The 15579-nt window shown below is 46.8% G+C and overlaps 1 protein-coding gene across 1 annotated transcript in view; it reads left to right on the top strand.

The window, feature by feature from the left end:
* The window catches only part of LOC137366630 (AP-1 complex subunit gamma-1-like), a gene marked incomplete at its 3' end in the record, with an annotated part of 122334 nt that extends 108699 nt beyond the window's left edge, over nucleotides 1-13635 (top strand). The window contains exons 10-11 of the mRNA XM_068028337.1: nucleotides 13023-13163; nucleotides 13581-13635. Of these exons, the coding sequence (XP_067884438.1) occupies nucleotides 13023-13163; nucleotides 13581-13635 (196 nt within the window). The remainder of the gene's footprint in view (nucleotides 1-13022; nucleotides 13164-13580) is intronic.
* Between the last annotated feature and the right edge of the window lie 1944 nt (nucleotides 13636-15579).

The raw sequence follows: 15579 nt of genomic DNA, 5'->3' as shown, positions 1-15579 counted from the left end.
GAGCATGGATCGGTACATGGGATTGTGATATTATAGCTATTACAGAAACGTGGTTAAGGGATGGGCAGGACTGGCAGCTCAATGTTCCGGGGTACCGATCCTTCCGGTGTGACAGAGATGGAGGTAAGAGAGGAGGGGGAGTTGCACTATTGATTAGGGAGGACATCACGGCAGTACTTAGAGAGGATATCCCGGGGGGAATGTCCAGCGAGGCCATATGGGTAGAACTTAGAAATAAGAAAGGGGTGATCACTTTGATGGGATTATACTATCGGCCCACCAATAGTTAGAGGGAAGTGGAGGAGCATATATGTAGGGAATTCACAGATAGGTGTAGGAATTATAGGGTTGTAATAGTAGGTGATTTTAACTTCCCTAATATTGACTGGGACTGCCTTAGTGCTAAGGGATCAGATGGGGAAGAATTTGTTAAGTGTGTCCAGGATAGTTTTCTGAAGCAGTATGTGGATGGCCCTACTAGAGAAGGGGCTACACCCGACCTCCTCTGAGGAAATGAGGATGGGCAGGTGGTTGATGCGTCAGTGGGGGAGCACTTTGGGACCAGTGACCATAACTCTATTAGTTTCAAGATAGTTATGGAAAAGGATAGGACTGGTCCTCAGGTTGAAGTCCTCAATTGGGGGAAGGCTAATTTCGATGGTATCAGACAGGAACTGTGGGCGGCACAGTGGTTAGCACCGCAGCTTCACAGCTCCAGCGACCCAGGTTCGAATCTGGGTACTGCCTGTGTGGAGTTTGCAAGTTCTCCCTGTGACTGCGTGGGTTTCCGCTGGGTGCTCCAGTTTCCTCCCACAGCCAGAGACTTGCAGGTTGATAGGTAAATTGGCCATTGTAAATTGCCCCTAGTATAGGTAGGTAGTAGGAGAATTGTGGGGATGTGGTAGGGAATATGGGATTAATGTAGGTTGATGGTCGGTACAGACTGGGTGGGCCGAAGGGCCTGTTTCAGAATCACAGAATAATACAGTGCAGAAGAGGCCCATCGAGTCTGCACCAATGCATTAAAGACACCTGACCTGTCTACCTAATCCCATTTGTTATGACGTGCCAAGTGCTCATCCAGGTACTTTTTAAAGGATGTGAGGCAACCTGCCTTGACCACCCTCCCAGGCAGGGCATTCCAGACCGTCACCACCCTCTGGGTAAAAACGTTCTTCCTCAAATCCCCCTTAAACCAGTGTACAGGCTGTTGAGAGTAGTGAGGTAGGGGATAAGGTTACAGGGACACAAGAGGGCACTGGCAAGCAAGAACTTGGTTTAAAGTGTGTCTACTTCAACGCCAGGAGCATCCGGAATAAGGTGGGTGAGCTTGCAGCATGGGTTGGTACCTGGGATCCTGATGTTGTGGCCATTTCAGAGACATGGGTAGAGCAGGGGCAGGAATGGATGTTGCAGGTTCCGGGATTTAGATGTTTCAGTAAGAACAGAGAAGAGGGTAAAAGAGGGGGTGGTGTGGCATTGTTAATCAAGAAGAGTATTACAGCGGCAGAAAGGACGTTTGAGGACTCGTCTACTGAGGTAGTATGGGCCGAGGTTAGAAACAGGAGAGGAGAGGTCACCCTGTTGGGAGTTTTCTATAGACCTCCGAATAGTTCCAGAGATGTAGAGGAAAGGATAGCAAAGATGATTCTCGACAGGGGTGAGAGTAACAGGGTAGTTGTTTTGGGGGACTTTAACTTTCCAAATATTGACTGGAAATACTATAGTTCGAGTACTTTAGATGGGTCTGTTTTTGTCCAGTGTGTGCAGGAGGGTTTTCTGACACAGTATGTAGACAGGCCAACCAGGGGCGATGCCACATTGGATTTGGTACTGGGTAATGAACCCGGCCAGGTGTTCGATTTAGATGTAGGTGAGCACTTTGGCGATAGTGATCACAATTCGGTTAGGTTTACCTTAGCGATGGGCAGGGACAGGTATATACCGCAGGGCAAGAATTATAGCTGGGGAAAAGGAAATTATGATGCGATTAGGCAAGATTTAGGATGTGTAGGATGGGGAAGGAAACTGCAGGGGATGGGCACAATCGAAATGTGGAGCTTATTCAAGGAGCAGCTAATGCGTGTCCTTGATAAGTATGTACCTGTCAGGCAGGGAGGAAGTTGTCGAGCGAGGGAGCCGTGGTTTACTCAAGAAGTTGAAGCGCTTGTCAAGAGGAAGAGGGCGGCTTATGTTAGGATGAGACGTGAAGGCTCAGTTAGGGCGCTTGAGAGTTACAAGCTAGCCAGGAAGGATCTAAAGGGAGGGCTAAGAAGAGCAAGGAGAGGACACGAGAAGTCATTGGCGGATAGGATCAAAGAAAACCCTAAGGCTTTCTATAGGTATATCAGGAATAAAAGAATGATAAGAGTTAGAACAGGGCCAATCAAGGATAGTAGTGGGAAGTTGTGTGCGGAATCAGAGGAGATAGGGGAAGCGTTAAATGAATATTTTTCGTCAGTATTTACAGTAGAGAAAGAAAATGTTGCCGAGGAGATTACTGAGATACAGCCTACTAGGCTAGATGGGATTGAGATTCACAAGGAGGAGGTGTTAGCAATTTTGGAAAGAGTGAAAATAGATAAGTCCCCTGGGCCAGATGGGATTTATCCTAGGATTCTCTGGGAAGCCAGGGAGGAGATTGCAGAGCCGTTGTTGTTGATCTTTATGTCGTCATTGTCGACAGGAGTAGTGCCGGAGGACTGGAGGATAGCAAATGTTGTCCCCTTGTTCAAGAAGGGGAGCAGAGACAGCCCTGGTAATTATAGACCTGTGAGCCTTACTTCGGTTGTGGGTAAAATGTTGGAAAAGGTTATAAGAGATAGGATTTATAATCATCTTGAAAAGAATAAGTTCATTTGCGATAGTCAGCACGGTTTTGTGAAAGGTAGGTCGTGCCTCACAAACCTTATTGAGTTATTCGAGAAGGTGACCAAACAGGTGGATGAGGGTAAAGCCGTGGATGTGGTGTATATGGATTTCAGTAAGGCGTTTGATAAGGTTCCCCACGGTAGGCTATTGCAGAAAATACGGAAGTATGGGGTTGAAGGTGATTTAGAGCTTTGGATCAGAAATTGGCTAGCTGAAAGAAGACAGAGGGTGGTGGTTGATGGCAAATGTTCATCCTGGAGTTTAGTTACTAGTGGTGTACCGCAAGGTTCTGTTTTGGGGCCACTGCTGTTTGTCATTTTTATAAACGACCTGGATGAGGGTGTAGAAGGGTGGGTTAGTAAATTTGCAGATGACACGAAGGTCGGTGGAGTTGTGGATAGTGTCGAAGGGTGTTGTAGGATACAGAGGGACATAGATAGGCTGCAGAGCTGGGCTGTGAGATGGCAAATGGAGTTTAATGCGGAGAAGTGTGAGGTGATTCACTTTGGAAGGAGTAACAGCAATGCAGAGTACTGGGCTAATGGGAAGATTCTTGGTAGTGTAGATGAGCAGAGAGATCTTGGTGTCCAGGTACATAAATCCCTGAAAGTTGCTACCCAGGTTAATAGGGCTGTTAAGAAGGCATATGGTGTGTTAGCTTTTATTAGTAGGGGGATCGAGTTTCGGAGCCACGAGGTCATGATGCAGCTGTACAAAACTCTGGTGAGGCCGCACCTTGAGTATTGCGTGCAGTTCTGGTCACCGCATTATAGGAAGGATGGGGAAGCTTTGGAAAGGGTGCAGAGGAGATTTACTAGGATGTTGCCTGGTATGGAAGGAAGGTCTTACGAGGAAAGGCTGAGGGACTTGGGGTTGTTTTCGTTAGAGAGAAGGAGGAGGAGAGGTGACTTAATAGAGACATACAAGATAATCAGAGGGTTAGATAGGGTGGATAGTGAGAGTCTTTTTCCTCGGATGATGATGGCAAACACGAGGGGACATAGCTTTAAGTTGAGGGGTGAAAGATATAGGACAGATGTCAGAGGTAGTTTCTTTACGCAGAGAGTAGTAGGGGCGTGGAACGCCCTGCCTGCAACAGTAGTAGACTCGCCAACTTCAAGGGCATTTAAGTGGTCATTGGATAGACATATGGATGAAAATGGAATAGTGTAGGTCAGATGGTCGGCGCAACATCGAGGGCCGAAGGGCCTGTACTGCGCTGTAATGTTCTAATGTTCTAAACCTTCTGCCCCTCACCTTAAACATGTGTCCCCTAGTAACTGACCCTTCAACTAAGGGGAACAGCTGCTCCCTATCCACCCTGTCCATGCCCCTCATAATCTTGTACACCTCGATCAGGTCACCCCTCAGTCTTCTCTGCTCCAGCGAAAACAGCCCAAGCCTATCCAACCTCTCTTCATAGCTTAAATCTTCCATCCCAGGCAACATCCTGGTGAATCGCCTCTGCACCCCCTCCAATGCAATCACATCCTTCCTATAATGTGGCGACCAGAATTGCACACAGTACTCCAGCTGTGGCCTTACCAAAGTTCTATACAACTCCAACATGACCTCCCTGCTTTTGTAATCTATGCCTCGATTGATAAAGGCAAGTGTCCCATATGCCTTTTCACCACCCTATTAACCTGCCCCCTGCCTTCAGAGATCTATGGACAAACACGCCAAGGTCCCTTTGTTCCTCGGAACTTCCCAGTGTCAGGCCATTCATTGAATACTTCCGTGTCACATTACTCCTTCCAAAGTGTATCACCTCACACTTTTCAGCGTTAAATTCCATCTGCCACTTTTCTGCCCATTTGACCATCCCGTCTATATCTTCCTGTAACCCAAGACACTCAACCTCACTGTTAACCACTCGGCCAATCTTTGTGTCATCCGCGAACTTACTGATCCTACCCCCCACATAGTCATCTATGTCGTTTATATAAATGACAAACAATAGGGGACCCAGCACAGATCCCTGTGGTACGCCACTGGACACTGGCTTCCAGTCACTAAAACAGTTGTCTGTCATCACTCTCTGTCTCCTACAGCTAAGCCAATTTTGAATCCACCTTATCAAGTTACCCTGTATCCCATGTGCATTTGCTTTCTTAATAAGTCTCCCATGTGGGACCTTGTCAAAGGCTTTGCTGAAATCCATGTAAACTACATCAACTGCACTACCCTCATCTACACACCTGGTCACATGCTCAAAAAATTCAATCAAATTTGTTAGGCATGACCTCCCTCTGACAAAGCCATGCTGACTATTCCTAATCAAATTTTGCCTCTCCAAGTGGTGATAGATTCTCTCCTTCAGAATTTTCTCCAATAGTTTCCCTACCACTGACGTGAGACTCACTGGTCTGTAGTTCCCTGGCTTATCTCTACAACCTTTCTTAAATAGTGGGACCACATTAGCTGTTCTCCAGTCCTCTGGCACCTCCCCCGTGGCCAGAGAGGGATTAAAAATTTGGGTCAGAGCCCCTGCAATCTCCACTCTCGCCTCCCACAGCATCCTGGGACACAAATCATCCAGACCTGGAGATTTGTCCACTTTTAAGCCTTCCAAAACCTCCAATACCTTGTCACTCCCTTTGACAATTTGTTCAAGAACCTCACAGTCTCGCTCTCTGAGTTCCATATCTACATCCTCTTTCTCTTGGGTGTAGACAGATGTGAAGTATTCATTCAACACCCTCCCAATGTCCTCTGGCTCCACCCACAGATTTCCCCCTTGGTCCCTAATGGGTCCTACTCTTTCCCTGGTTATCCTCTTCCCATTGATATACTTATAGAATATCTTGGGATTTTCCCTACTTTTACCAGACAGAGCTTTCTCATATCCCCTCTTTGCTCTCCTGATTGCTTTCTTAAGCTCCATCCTACACTTTCTGTACTCCACTAATGCTTCCATTGATTTGCTCTCCTTGTATTTGCTAAAATCCCCTCTCTTTTCCTTCTCATGGTACCCTGAATGTTTCTGTTCATCCATGGTTCTCTGGGTTTGTTGCTCCTACCTATTACCCTAGAGGGAACATGTTGGGCCTGTACCCTCCCCATTTTCTTTTTGAATGCCCCCCACTGCTCTTCTGTAGATTTCCTGACAAGTAACTCGTTCCAGTCTACCTTGGCCAGATCCTGCCTTATTTTACTAAAATTCGCTCTCCCCCAATCCAAAACCGTTTTTTGCAAGTTGTCTATTTCTTTCTCCATAACAAGCTTAAATTGTACCATGTTGTGGTCGCTATCACCAAAATGCACCCCCACCAACACATCAACCACCTGTCTGGCTTCATTCCCCAGAATTAGGTCCAGCACTGCACCCTCCCTTGTTGGATCCTCTACATATTGAGCTAAAAGGTTCTCCTGTATACATTTTAAGAACTCCACTCCATCTAAGCCCTTAACACGATGACTATCCCAATTAATGTTGGGAAAGTTGAAATCACCTAATATAATTACCCTATTATTTTTACACACCTCTGCAAATTGCGCACATATTTGCTCCTCAATTTCCCGCTGACTATCTGGGGGGTCTATAATAAACACCTAGCAATGTGGCTGTCCCTTTTTTATTCCTAAACTCTACCCATAAAGCTTCATTTGATGCCCCCCTCCAAGATATCATCTCTCCTTACTGCAGTAACTGACTCCTTAACTAATATTGTAATACCCCTCCTCTTTTACCCCCTCCTCTGTCTCGCCTGAAGATTCTATATCCCGGGATATTCAGTTGCCAATCCTGCCCCTCCCTCAACCATGTCTCCGTGATGGCTACTATATCACAATTCCACGTGTCAATCCTTGCCTTTGACTCATCCGTTTTACCTGTAATACTCCTGGCATTGAAGTAGAGGCCTTCCATCCTGGTCTTACTCCCTTGAAACTTACTTCTGCTGTATTCAGTGCTGTATCTCTCTCTCTATGACTAGGAACTCTCAAAAGTTGAATGGGAGAGGCTGTTTACAGGTAAAGGGACGTCTGGCAAGTGGGAGGCTTTTATAAGTGAGATAGGAAGAGTTCAGGGCCAGCATGTTCCTGTTAGATGGAAGGGCAAGGCTGCCATGTTTAGGGAACCTTGGTTGACGAGGGATATTGAGGGTCTGGTCAGGACAAAGAAGGAGGCATATGTCAGGTATAGGCAGCTGGGATCAATTGAGTCCCTCAAGGAGTATAGGGGATGTAGGAGTACACTTAAGAAGGAAATTAGGAGGGCGAAAAGGGGCCATGAGATTTCCCTGGCAGATAAGATAAAGGAGAATCCTAAAAGATTCTGTAAGTATATTAAGAGTAAAAGGGTAGCTAGGGAGAGAGTAGGTTCCCTTAAGGATCAGTGTGGTAATCTATGTGTGGAGCCACGGGAAATGGGCGAGGTCTTAAATGAATACTTCTCGTCTGTATTTACCATGGAGAAGGTCATGGAAGCTAGTGAGTTCAAGGGAGGGAACACCGATATCCTGGAGCATATCAACGTTACAAAGGAGGTGGTGTTGGAGGTTTTGAAGCGCATTAAGGTGGATAAATCCCCAGGACCTGACCAGGTGTATCCTAGGATGCTATGGGAAGCAAGGGAGGAGATTGCTGGGGCCCTGGCAGAGATTTTTGTATCATCGTTAGCCACGGGTGAGGTACCGGAAGACTGGAGGATAGCAATGTTGTTCCTTTATTTAAGACGGGCAGCAGGGATAAGCCAGGGAACTACAGGCCTGTGAGCCTTACATCAGTGGTGGGAAAGTTATTGGAAGGGATTCTGAGAGACAGGATTTATATGCATTTGGAAAGGCAAGGTCTGATTAGGGATAGTCAGCATGGCTTTGTGCGTGGGAAATCATGTCTCACGAATTTGATTGAGTTTTTCGAGGAGGTGACCAAGAGGATTGACGAGGACAGGTCGGTGGACATTGTCTACATGGACTTTAGCAAGACCTTTGACAAGGTCCTGCATGGTAGGCTGGTCGGGAAGGTTCGAACACATGGGATCCAGGGTGAGATAGCCAATTGGATACAAAATTGGCTTGGTGATAGGAGGCAGAGGGTGGTAGTGGAGGGTTGCTTTTCAGAGTGGAGGCCAGTGACCAGTGGTGTACCGCAGGGATCGGTGCTGGGCCCTCTGTTGTTTGTCATATATATTAATGACTTGGATGTGAATGTAGGGGGCATGATTAGTAAGTTTGCAGATGAAACCAACATTGGTGGTATAGTGGACAGTGAAGAAGGTTGTCTAAGGTTACAACAGGATATAGATCAACTGGGAAAGTGGACAAGGGATTGGCAAATGGAATTTAACGCAGACAAGTGTGAAGTGATGCATTTTGGGAAGTTAAACCAGGGCAGGACATATACAGTGAATGGTAGGGCCCTGAGGAGTGTTGTTGAGCAGAGAGACCATGGGGTGCAAGTACATAGTTCCCTGAAAGTGGCAACACAGGTAGACAGGGTGGTGAAGAAGGCGTATGGCATGCTTGCCTTCATTGGCCGAGGCATTGAGTACAAGAGTTGGGACATCATGTTACAGTTGTACATAACGTTGGTTAGGCTGCATTTGGAGTACTGTGTGCAGTTCTGGTCACCGCACTTCAGGAAAGATGTGATTAAGTTAGAGAGGGTGCAGAAAAGATTCACAAGGATGTTGCCTGGTTTGAAGGGCTTGAGTTATAAAGAGAGATTGGATAGGCTGGGTCTGTTTTCCCTGGAGCGAAGGAGGCTGAGAGGGGACATGATAGAGGTATCTAAAATGATGAGAAGCATAGATAGGGTAGATAGCCAGAGTCTGTTTCCCATGGTAGGGGTGACTAAAACTAGAGAGCATAGATTTAAGGTGAGAGGGAGGAGGTTTAAAGGGGATCAAAGGGGTAAATCTTTCACACAAAGAATAGTGGGTATCTGGAATGAGCTGCCTGAGGAGGTGGTGGAGGCAGGAACAGTAGCAGCATTTAAGAGGCATCTGGACAGGTACTTGAATGAGCAAGGCATAGAGGGATATGGAATTAATGCAGGCAGGTGGGATTAGTATAGATAGGCATTATGGTCTGCATGGACGTGGTGGGCCGAAGGGCCTGTTTCTCTGCTGTACGACTCTATGACTCTAATTGGAGAGATCTTTCAAAGAGCCAGCACAGATCCGATGGGCTGAATGGCCTCTTTAGGTGCTGTATATTTCTGTGATACTGTATCGCTAAGTCTGTTCTGTACAATCTGCTGCCTTGTGTATGTCCACCAGAACTGCAGAGAATTTCACCCAGATAATGATTGCTCTGTGATCTAACTCTTTCTACCCACCTTTACCACAAATCTCTTCATGTCATTGCATTACAAAAATTGATAATCTCAGGTTTAAAATTAACTGATCAAACATCGATTGCCATTTGTGGGAGAGATTTCCAAACTTCTCCCACCCTGTGTGTGTGGAAGTTTTTGCGAATTTCACTGCTGAAAGGTCTGGCTGTTGTATTTACTCTGTCCCCTCGCCGTAGACTCCCCAACCAGCAGAAATTGTTTCTCTCTCTCTATCTGATCAAATCACCCCTTAAACTTTGCAATTCCTGGGAATACACTCCTAGTGTGTGTAATCTCGCCTCGTAATTTAACCCTTGGAGTCCTGGTATCATTCTGGTAAATCTATACTGCACTCCCCCCAAGACCAATATCTACTTACTAAGGTACGAGGCCCAGAACTGCTCACAGTAACTCCAGGTGTGGTCTAACCAGGGCTTCTACCCTCTTGTATTCTACTCCTCAAGATATAAAGGCCAGCATCCATTGGCCTTTCTAATTATCTTCTCTACCTGTTCATGATATTTTAATGATCTGTGTACCTGGACTCCCCCAAGTCTCTTTGGATCCAGCTTTTCACCATTTAGAAAGTTCGCTGTTCGATCCTTTTTAGGTCCAAAGTGGATGATCTCACATTTGCCTACATTGAAACTCATTTGCCACAGTTTTCCAAAAGGCTTTCGATAAGGTGCCACATAAAAGGTTACTACACTCGATAAAAGCTCATGGTTTTGGGGGTGATGTATTAGTTAGGCAGTCACCTGTCCATGCTAACAGGAAACAGAGAGTTGGGATAAATGGGTCATTTTCAGGTTGGCCAACTGTACCTAGTGGTTGCCACAGGGATCAATGCTGGGGCCTCAACTAGTGTTACGACCGAGATGGGAGGAGTGCACTGTTAATTCAGTCCCACTTCTCCACGGATCACAGCATATCAATACATTTTTCCCATCTACCGAAGAATAGTCAATTGGACTCTATTTGTATCCCAGAATAAAGCACATCAACCAGATTTCTTTAAACAAGAACATTAGCTATTTATTAGGAAAAAAATAAGTCTTAGCCACTAATGAGATAAATCTATATATATGAAAGCTCCTTATTTCCCTAGCCCTCATGTACACACATATACATTCAAAAAAAGCCAGTTAACAGGGAAAAAAGGATTTCGGTTTACATCTATTTCTTAGGAATAGAACAATAATAAAAATAAATCAATTTGTCCCATTCTGGTAGGAAATTCTTCGTTTGGGTGAGGTGTCCCAGAGTCGAATGCCCCTCGAAGTCCCTCCAGGTGAGGTTGATGAACAGTCTGTGATGGGTAGGCATTCAAGGCAATTCAGCTACAGCAGGCATCATGTAGGTCTTTCAGCTGGGGTGTAGCAACAGGTCTGCGTAGGACTCACAGCAGCATCAATACAGTAGTAGAAGCTTTCCTCAGGTTCCAGGATTTCCCAAAACAGAGGAGGAAACAGGAACCACAGCGGATGCAGGAATTCTTCAGAGACAAGAGGAAATAGGAATCTGCCACCTTTCAAATACAGAGTTTCTTTTCAAGAGATGCAAGTTTCCTTCACAGAGAGAAGTCTTTTTCTAAATCTTCCACTTTGATCTCCAGGCAGGTCAGAAACTAAATTTCAAAATACCTGCTTTTTGTCCAACTCACTGGCTTTTAAAAGGGCCCAAAGTGAAAGTAGACCTTCCTGAGCTGATCATATGACCAGACACAGTGTCTTTGCTGTCATTCATAGTGTTTCTCTGAGGGGGTCAAACCCCCCCGGCTGACTTCCTTGAAACTGATTGCTTTTCCTATTCTGGTATACAAAGTCAACATCCAAACATTTCAGTTATTCGCAGGTGTCCATGTCCACTGAAAATCCTTTTATCAATTCTTTAAAACACATAGAGTTCTAAGATTTTAGTACAAAAATAAAACCTCTTGTAACACTATTTACGATCTATATTAATGACTTGGATGAAGAGTAAATTGCAGCCAAATTTGCAGACGATACAACAATAGGTAGGAAGCAAGTTGTGAGGAGGATAAGAGAGTCTGCAAAGCGTTATAGATAAGTTAAATGAGTGGACAAAAATTTGACAGATGGAGTATAATGTGGGAAAATATGAACGTGTCCACTTTTGTAGGAAGAATAGAAAAGCAGAATATTATTTACATGGAAAGAGACTGCAGAATGCTGCAGTACAGATGGATCTGGGTGTCCTTGTACATAAATCACAAGTCGGCAAGTAATTAGGAAGGCAAATGGATTGTAGGTCTTTATTACAGGGGGATGGAGTATAAAAGTAGGGAAGTCTTGTTAGAACTGTACATGCAATTGGTGAGACTGCACCTAGAGTACTGTGTACAGTTTTGATCTCATTATTTAAGGATGGACATACTTGCATGGGAAGCAGTTCAGAGAAGGTTCACTGGGCTGATTCTTGGGGTGAGGGGTTTGTCTTATGAGGAAAGGTTAAGCAGGCTGGGCCTGTATTCATTGGAGTTGAGAAGAATGAGAGGTGATCTGACTGAAACGTATAAGATGCCGAGGGGGCTTGACAGGGTAGATCTGTTTCCAGTGGCATTCCGCAGGGCTCAGGACTGAGTCCCCTGCTTTATGTGGTATATTTTAACGATCAGATGGGCAGAAAAGTGGTAAATGGAATTCAACCTGGAGAAGTGTGAGGTGATGCATTTGGGGAGGTCAAACAAGGCAAAGGAATACATAATTAATGGGAAAATACTGAGAAGTGTAGAGGAAGTGAGGGACCTTGGAGTGAATGTCCACAGATCCCTGAAGGTTGCAGGACAGGTCGATAAAGGTGGTTAAGAAGGCATAGGGAATCCTTTCCTTTATTAGCCAAGGTACAGAATACAAGAGCAGGGAGGTTATGTTGGAACTGTATAAATCATTGGTTAAGCCACAACTTGAATACTGTGTGCAGTTCTGGTCACCTCATTACAGAAAGGATGTAATTGTACTAGAAACGGTACAGAGGAGATTTATGAGGATGTTGCCAGGACTGGAAAAATGCAGCTATGAGGAAAGATTGGATAGGCTGGGGTTGTTCTCCTTGGAACAGAGAAGGCTGAGAGGAGATCTGATTGAAATGTACAAAATTGTGAGGGGCCTGGATAGAGTGGAGGTGAAGGGTCTGTTCACCTTAGCAGAGAGGTCAGGGACGAGGGGTATAGATTTAAAGTGATTGGTGGAAAAATTAGAGGGGAGATGAGGAAAAACTTTTCCACCCAGAGGGTGGTGGGGGTCTGGAACTCACTGCCTGAAAGGGTAGTTGAGGCAGAGACCCTCAACTCATTGAAAAGGAGTCTGTATATGCATCTCAAGTGCCGTAATCTGCAGGGCTAGGGACCAAATGCTGGAAGGTGGGATTAGAATAGGTGGATCGTTTTTCGGCCAGCACAGACACGATGGGCCAAGTGGCCTCTTTCTGTGCCATAAACTTGCTGTGATTCTAGATGCTGAGAGGATGTTTCCCCCCGTGGGGGATTCGGGAACTCGGCGGCACAGTTTCAGAATAAGGGATCACCCATTTAAGACAGAATGAGGAGGAATTTCTTCTCTCAGAGGGATGTTAATCTTTGGAATTCTCTTCCCCAGAGAGCAGTGGAGACTCGGTCAGTCAATATATTCAAGACTGAGTTAGATCTTTGATCAACAAGGGAGTCGAGGGTAATGGGGAACAGACAGGAAAGTGGAATCAGATCAGCCATGACCTTACTGAATGGCGAGGCAGGCTTGAAGGGCTGAATGGCCTCCTACTGCTCCTATTTCTTCTGTTCTTGTATTCTGCCCATCCAGCACATCCTCAATATGTCTTTGTAATTCTGTTTTCTCTCTCTCTCCGTCAAGGCGGGCCCTGGAGCTGAGCTTGGCATTAGTAAATGCTGCCAATGTGCGAGGAATGATGAAGGAGCTGTTGAAGGTGTTGGATGACTGTGGCTCTGAACTCAAAGCGGATTGTACCTCCGGAATCTTTCTGGCAGCAGAAAAGTAAGCAAGGAGCTTAGAATGTGACTGGGGCTTCTTGGAGGCTGGTTTTAGGTGGGTCACTGGTTAGTGCTCAGGTAGTCAAGAGAAGGGGAGGGAGAGAAAGTGGAAGGAGGCAAAGAGAAGAAAAATGGACAAAGTGGGGAGATAAAGAGGTAGTTAGGGAGACAGGGAGGGAAGAAGAGAGAAGGAGAAAGAAACAGAATAAAAAAGAAGACAACGATGAGGGGCTGAGTGATGGGTTGTAAAGGAAGACCCTGAGGCACAGTCTGTTCCAGACCTGAAATATTCCCTAATAAAAACAAGAAATGCTGGAAATACTCAGCAGGTCTGGCAGCATCTGTGGAGAGAGAAGCAGAGTTAATTTTTCGGGACAGTGACCCTTCTTCAGAACTTAAATATTCCCTCCTCCTTTAACAGATATGCTCCCTCGAAACGCTGGCACATCGACACAATAATGAGGGTCCTCACTACAGTAAGTACCTCGCAATTTACATTAACCAGGCCTGATCTGAGCTACTGCTACTCGCTGACCTGACTCCCAGTCTGGCAATGCCTCGATCCTAAAATTCTCATCCTCATTTTCAAAACCCTCCATGGCCACTGCACCCCCCTCCCTATCTCTGTAACCTCCTCCAGCCCCTGCAACCCTCCCTATCTCTGTAACCTCCTCCAGCCCCTGCAACCCTCTCTATCTCTGTAACCTCCTCCAGCCCCAACAACCCTCCCTATCTCTGTAACCTCCTCCAGCCCCTACAGCCCTCCCTATCTCTGTAACCTCCTCCAGCCCCTGCAACCCTCTCTATCTCTGTAAGCTCCTCCAGCCCCTACAACCCTCCCTATCTCTGTAACCTCCTCCAGCCCCTGCAACCCTCCCTATCTCTGTAACCTCCTCCAGCCCCTACAGCCCTCCCTATCTCTGTAACCTCCTCCAGCCCCTGCAACCCTCCCTATCTCTGTAACCTCCTCCAGCCCCAACAACCCTCCCTATCTCTGTAACCTCCTCCAGTCCCTACAGCCCTCCCTATCTCTGTAACCTCCTCCAGCCCCTGCAACCCTCCCTATCTCTGTAACCTCCTCCAGCCCCAACAACCCTCCCTATCTCTGTAACCTCCTCCAGCCCCTGCACCCCCTCCCTATCTCTGTAACCTCCTCCAGCCCCTACAACCCTCCCTATCTCTGTAACCTCCTCCAGCCCCTGCAACCCTCCCTATCTCTGTAACCTCCTCCAGCCCCTGCAACCCTCCCTATCTCTGTAACCTCCCCCAGTCCCTACAAACCTCCCTATCTCTGTAATCTCCTCCAGTCCCTACAAACCTCCCTATCTCTGTAACCTCCTCCAGCCCCTGCAACCCTCCCTATCTCTGTAACCTCCTCCAGCCCCTACAACCCTCCCTATCTCTGTAACCTCCTCCAGCCCCTACAACCCTCCCTATCTCTGTAATCTCCTCCAGTCCCTACAAACCTCCCTATCTCTGTAACCTCCTCCAGTCCCTACAACCCTCCCTATCTCTGTAACCTCCTCCAGCCCCGACAACCCTCCCTATCTCTGTAACCTCCTCCAGCCCCTACAACACTCCCTATCTCTGTAACCTCCTCCAGCCCCTACAACCCACCCTATCTCTGTAACCTCCTCCAGCCCCTACAACCCTCTCTATCTCTGTAACCTCCTCCAGCCCCTACAACCCTCTCTATCTCTGTAACCTCCTCCAGCTCCTACAACCCACCCTCTCTCTGTAACCTCCTCCAGCCCCTACAAACCTCCCTATCTCTGTAACCTCCTCCAGCCCCTACAACCCACCCTCTCTCTGTAACCTCCTCCAGCCCCTACAAACCTCCCTATCTCTGTAACCTCCTCCAGCCCCTACAACCCACCCTCTCTCTGTAACCTCCTCCAGCCCCTACAAACCTCCCTATCTCTGTAACCTCCTCCAGCCCCTACAACCCTCCCTATCTCTGTAACCTCCTCCAGCCCCTACAACCCACCCTCTCTCTGTAACCTCCTCCAGCCCCTACAAACCTCCCTATCTCTGTAACCTCCTCTAGCCCCTACAACCCTCCCTATCTCTGTAACCTCCTCCAGCCCCTACAACCCTCCCTATCTCTGTAACCTCCTCCAGCCCCCACAGCTTTCCAAGATCTCTGCTCTCCTCCAATTCCGGCCCCTTGAGCATCCCCCGATTCCCATCGCCCCAGCGTTGGCGGCCATGTCTTCAGCTGCCTGAGCCCTGAGATCTGAAATTCCCTCTCTGTACCTCTCCGCCTCTCCTCCTCTCTCTCTCTCTCTCTCTCCTCCTCTTAAGACGTTCCTTAAAACCGATCTGTTTGACTTGGAACCATTCTCCTGAATCTTTTCTGTTCTCTCTCCAATGCCCTCATGTCTTTCCTAAAGTGCGGTGCCCAGAATTGGACACAATTA

This window comes from Heterodontus francisci, unplaced genomic scaffold, assembly GCF_036365525.1.
Source record: "Heterodontus francisci isolate sHetFra1 unplaced genomic scaffold, sHetFra1.hap1 HAP1_SCAFFOLD_1185, whole genome shotgun sequence".
Classification (NCBI taxonomy): domain Eukaryota; kingdom Metazoa; phylum Chordata; class Chondrichthyes; order Heterodontiformes; family Heterodontidae; genus Heterodontus; species Heterodontus francisci.
Note: the sequence above shows the minus strand (reverse complement) of the source record. Positions and strands in the feature narration are given on the sequence as shown.